Below are 5,478 nucleotides of genomic sequence, written 5' to 3'. Positions count from 1 at the left end.
TAATGCTACCACAACCGTGAGTCACGCATGCAACAACAAACTTTGGCGGAATGCGCGCGTGTAGCAAACCTGAAATCGCGATAAATGCTATTCTCTGTAGGCCGGATTGTAGGCATATCCGTAATTTTTGCCAGGCCACAGCCTTGATCCTGGGACAAATCTGACGCATTTTATTATTAAGGACATGTTTACAATGGATGTTCTATGCCTCTGAATGTGCCAAAAGTATACACAAGCCATAGCAAACGCAACTGATATTCAGACGGTCGTTCAAATTACCAAAACAGACCTACAAGGAGGAAGTCCTTAACCTTTGACCGTCGTTTCACCCTTTGTAACATTACACTTTAAAATAGTTCAATTTTGCAAAATGATTCACCTAGCCAATGTTTAAACTTCGTTATAGATATTATATATCTGTGACATATGTAAGAATCATAGTACTTGTTGATTGATCGTACTCTAAAAGGGACCGCTGGCTAGTGGAATCCCCATCCCTTCACTCAAGGCAGTTGCGTATTAATTCCTGTGTGGCACAGTACTGCACTGCGCGCCAAAAATTCCGAATTCCACTGGCCTTCGCATCGTAGCCGAGGCGTTATTGACGATCGTATCAGCGCTTACGATTCCGTACTCCGGCACAAGTCGACAGTAATGGCTTCCGTCACCGATGAAGAATTACTTCGCAAGCAAGAACTGGTTATGTACCTCAACGATAGCTATTCACGGGTCATGATCAGATGCAAGTTGCAACCGACGTCTTGGAATGAACATCCACAAATCAAACGTAAGTTTGTTTTTGCATATTCCGTGAAAGATTTGCAAAGTTATTGATTTAAACCGGGCTTGTTTTTTCCTCTAAGCATATCGATTAGCTTGAACCATTTTTTAGTAACATACATGCGTTTGAATATTGTCGAAAACAGTGAAAATTTCCTTGTCACAACTATTCGCCATTGTCTTCGACATACCGCTACACCATGGACGGGTGCACCAGCGAAAATATTGATAGCACTGCTTGCACTCATTGATATTATCAATGATCATTGCCAAGGATGTAACAAATTAGCCTTCAATTTCATTTTATCAGGCTGAACTGATGTGTGCTTGTCCCTTTCGTATGTTTATCGTGTTTGTATGGCTTTTCACGACCGCGAATGAATGTGTTTCCCGAAATCGTCCGTGCTGGGTGAATAATCAAATGTGTTTTCTTAGCTCCACTGTGTCAGCGGGTCGGCGACGAGGAGCTTTTCTAAGAGTAGCCCTAAGTACAGGTATGTGTGTTCCCGGCGTTATACGGCCTCCACCACTAGCTAGCCCTGCAACGGTCTATGCATAACTGGGGTTGTTGCAGCGAGATTCAAAATGGCGATCCCCATGGGTAAACAACTTGTCGAGTACGTTATGTTTCAGAAAACGAGCGGTTTTGGATGTTAGGAGAAGTTAATCGCATCTTTCCGTGGGTCAGTAAGGAGGTTAAGGTAGGCAGGGAAAGGATTTTGCCCCGATAGAGCAGAATTTCGGCCAAAAAGACAGCGTTTTCGTTGCAGTCCTCATCCGGACTGCAGAGACCCCAGTTACATGTATGTCCATAGACCGTTGCAGGGCTGTGACGGATAAGTTATAATGCTGGGAACACACAGGCTGTACGCAGGGCTATTCTGAATGGTGGATCATGGATGCGTCGTCCGGTGTACGTCGTCCGTAGTCCGCTGTGCATTTAATAACTCCTTGCTATTGTCCATCCTGAACGGAAAGATGGCAATCATTTAAATTTTGTCATCCATCAGTTACAGGAAAATTGCATTTAATAATCCTTTGTCATTATTGTATAGGACGGAGACACCAACAAATAGCTGCAACAAGAGCTATTGCCACAGTAAAGAGATGCCCATTTTACCAGAAAAAGTGAGTAAAACTGCACATTTGTTTCACGCTACCTTTCTGTATGATTTTCAGGCAAACTGACTTGCCACAGCTTATTTGCAGGTATCCTCATGCCATTCTTTCAATAACAAACATACTGTTTCATGGATGATATTTCTTGTTTATGTTGATAATATAACCTCAAACTGGCAACTTAGATGATTAATACAGACACATACCTCACAAATCCTTTGGCCAAAAAGATGTAATGGTTGATTCTGTTATTCAAGGCAAATTTATGTTTCCACAGCATGATTTGAACTTTGGTCCTTTAACATTGCTTACACAAATTTTGTGAGCCATCTTGTCACTCAAGACGGGTAAATGTTAAACTGATTCATTTTCAGCAAATAACTTCCTGTACAAATGTGACTATTGACTTCCACTTACTGGTAATAGATAATTATTTGTTTCTTTTTCAACAGATTGTCCAGGACATAACATACTTGATACAGAAAATGCCTTCAGCTCCACAAATTAACAATGGATTCTCTGAGTACAATGTGTAAGCAGAATGAAGACTCAGATATGAAATTCAAAGAGCGGATGTAAAAGGTGATCAAGTATCGTTATGTGCATTGATAATAATTACATCAGGCATGAATGTTCCTCATCTTTCCACATATTACACTAATACTTTGGGTTTTGTTTAAATTTCAGCTGTTATTACATATCTGTGACATATTATCTTTGTCGTGGTCACACAACAGACAGACATGTTTAAACATTTTATTGTTATAATCAATCATATGAGGGGAGCCACTTGCTTGCACCTGGTTTATGATATTGAATCTTAGTCTGGTGTATCAAAACATAATAAGCCATTTCCCTTATTTTTAAACAGGCATCAAACATTTTTGGTTCTCAAGAGTGTCTTTGGTGGAAAAACTGCAGTTGGAAAAATGGTAACAGTTGTGACGTAAGTATTTCTTGTTGAAAAAACTTGTTACTGTGATTCAGTACATAATGTGCCTTGACTAGTTTGCTCTGACATTTGGTGTAAGTTTTAGCAATTTTCAATCTTCATTGTTGTGTGTACAAACTGCAGTTTTGATAGCTATATAACAGTCTCTTGAATACCAGTGTTCTGCTTGACAATGTACTGTGTACATGCTTAACAACCATTGTTATTGTTGACAAATGAATTCTATTCCAGACTGAAATTATATTTTTAACAATAACCATGCTGTACACATATGAACTGGGTTGATAATGTATGTTAGACATTCATTATGCCTTAAGAAGTAGAACAAGAAACTGCAGTATATACACACAACAAAACTACTTGGAAATTGCCAACGGCTACAGCTGATGGAATTTCATCATGCTGGATTTATAATTTCTGTCAGATTCAGTAGAACGATGTCCGTGTAACCCTACACTGGAAATCTCTCACAGCCCTGTTACATTCTGAGGGCTGGTTCAGGGATGTGCACATACCTGTACCAGCTCTGAGAAGCTACAGAGACTACCAGCTATTAAAATAATATCCTCAGTATAGTATAGTCAGAAAAATAAGTAGCACAGCTGCATTTCACATCCATGTACCTAGTGTGTCAACAGTCCTGTACAATAGTTTTGCAAATGGTACATGTAACATGGGTTTGAAAAAATGAGCTTGAAAATTTTCTTCCAAATCAACCTTGTGGAAGCAATGTGTACAGTTCTGTAATAGGCAAATTGCAACATAACTTGTACATGAATGTCTGCATAGGCACAATTGCACTGTGTGTTTAAAATAAGGCTGGTACAGGGAGGTAAGCTTGTATGTGACAAGGGTAAAAAGGGGCTGAAAATTTCACAGCTGGTATGTGGATGTGTTCATCACTGTGCGTCAAATGCTAAACACAGGTCCTGGTACAGGGCGGTGATCAGCACTTCTGGTACATGAATATAGTGCTAGGCATGTCACATACCTACAGCACACATTCATATATCAGGGATGTGTATAAAATTACCCCTGCTACAGTGTTGTCAGGTACATGGGTGGTACACAGAGTGTCAAAGCTGTGCTAGGATGTTGTACAAGGACATGGCCATGCCAAATATGCATTTGTCAATTTATTTCAAGATAAAAGGCTGATATGACCATCAACCATACCCTCATTCACATGAATCATATGTTTACTTGGTAGATTATGGCTTAGTTCTGTTGTTCTGATCTCAATTAGCTACAACTTGGGGGCTTTCTGCCAGCATTTTTGTTCTGCTTATCAACTGCAGTTTCCCATTCAAGTCATTGAAGCATGATGAAATCCTCAATGTTTAGCTACTCAGTACAGTATGTACAGGTAGCATTGTTATTGTTGAAATTTCATTTAGGGGTGGACAAGAATTCATTTGTCAATTATAAAAATGATAAAAATACAGGCTATGTTTACAAACATAATACTTGGCATTTTAGTATGCTGAGGAAAGTAGGCCAAGAAACTGTAGATGATAAACAGTAGTGAAATACTGAAGAAGTAGCTAAAAGTTACAGTTAATGGAGCCTCATTTACTTATTTCAAACTATATACATGTGAAGTATATCATCAATGATTGCTGTTGCATAGCCAGAGTGATAAAATGCTTTCTCAAAGTCTTTCCAACTTCTTTGCAAGTCTCAAAAGCACACTGCACTGTGACTCTAATATATCTTGCCTTGTAATATATTCATTTTGATATTCTGGATTTGAAATTCATTATCATGATATTCAAACCATAGTTTTACACATTTTTGCCAGTGCAGTGATGCAGCAAGGCCTATGACATTGACAATAACTTGTAAGAGCTATCTTTTTCATGCTAAGAGACTTTACCCTGAGTAGTCATGTCAGATTATTGGTGCACCAAGAAAGACTTGATAATAGTGTACCTTCAGTCAATTATGTGTTTAAGAACATGACTGTAATTTAGAATGCTGCCAATGAACATTCCAATATACTTGCACAAATTCCCTAAACATACCAGTAGATAGGCCTTGCCCTCATTGTACTAGTAGCTTGGCACTGAGTGTTTTACCATGATCTAATCTTGTGCCTCAAATTTTAAATGTTTACATCTTTTATATTCCAGGATACTGGAAAACTACGAGGAAGAGATGCAAAGCAGCAGCCCTGTTTAGGTATGCTCGTCTATGAAGGAGCAAGCAGTTTGTGTTGTTTCTTGAAGGTGTAATATTCTGCAGCATGGAAAGAGACAATGTTATGCTGGGTTTGCTTAGTTATCTAGGGTTTCAAAGTTTAATTACATCAGATGTCTGAAAGGAACTTGTCAATTTGTAGAGTACTTCAGGCTTGACAAAGCTGGGATGTGAACTAAATGTGCTGACAATTATGAGTGGTCTGTAATGCGCAGTAGATTTCCCGGTGAAACAGCTAACAATTTTGCATCAGATGCATGAGGTAAACTTTATAACATCAAATTATGTTATCAGTATGATCTTACAAGTAGCATTCATAAGAATGTCATTTTCAGGGAGTATACCCTTGTAAGTATTAGATTTAATTATGTTGCAACAATTAATGTTTCATTTCTTGTAAATTGCAATAAATGTTTATCTGAAATTAA

At 38.5% G+C, this 5,478-nt stretch overlaps 1 protein-coding gene across 4 annotated transcripts; it reads left to right on the top strand.

Annotated features, from left to right (window-relative positions):
- The first annotated feature begins 506 nt into the window (after window positions 1-506).
- On the top strand, window positions 507-5,478 carry LOC139148055 (uncharacterized). Of its 4 annotated transcripts, none has more exons than XR_011555863.1 (5): window positions 507-787; window positions 1,836-1,908; window positions 2,352-2,481; window positions 2,771-2,845; window positions 4,984-5,478. XR_011555863.1 is itself a non-coding variant. In XM_070719327.1 (5 exons), the coding sequence occupies exons 2-5, from the start codon at window positions 1,888-1,890 to the stop codon at window positions 5,030-5,032; spliced, it is 225 nt and encodes a 74-aa protein (XP_070575428.1). In that variant the 5' UTR covers window positions 507-787; window positions 1,836-1,887; the 3' UTR covers window positions 5,033-5,478. The 4 variants fall into 4 exon arrangements, 2 of the variants coding, with proteins under 2 accessions (XP_070575428.1, XP_070575427.1); XM_070719327.1 differs by having other exon boundaries at window positions 2,352-2,431; XM_070719326.1 differs by lacking the exon at window positions 2,352-2,481 and having other exon boundaries at window positions 513-787.

Source organism: Ptychodera flava, chromosome 13 (assembly GCF_041260155.1).
Source record: "Ptychodera flava strain L36383 chromosome 13, AS_Pfla_20210202, whole genome shotgun sequence".
In the NCBI taxonomy this organism is placed as follows: Eukaryota; Metazoa; Hemichordata; class Enteropneusta; family Ptychoderidae; genus Ptychodera; species Ptychodera flava.
The sequence above is the reverse complement of the archived record's forward strand: the minus strand, read 5'-3'. Positions and strand labels throughout refer to the sequence as shown.

Bases quoted from the DNA above. Each gene is read 5' to 3' on its own strand.
- LOC139148055 (XM_070719326.1), top strand. From the start codon at position 655: ATGGCTTCCGTCACCGATGAAGAATTACTTCGCAAGCAAGAACTGGTT. The intron at 788-1,835 runs GTAAGTTTGTTT...ATTATTGTATAG, and splicing joins TGAACATCCACAAATCAAAC to GACGGAGACACCAACAAATA. The intron at 2,846-4,983 runs GTAAGTATTTCT...TTTATATTCCAG, and splicing joins AAAATGGTAACAGTTGTGAC to GATACTGGAAAACTACGAGG.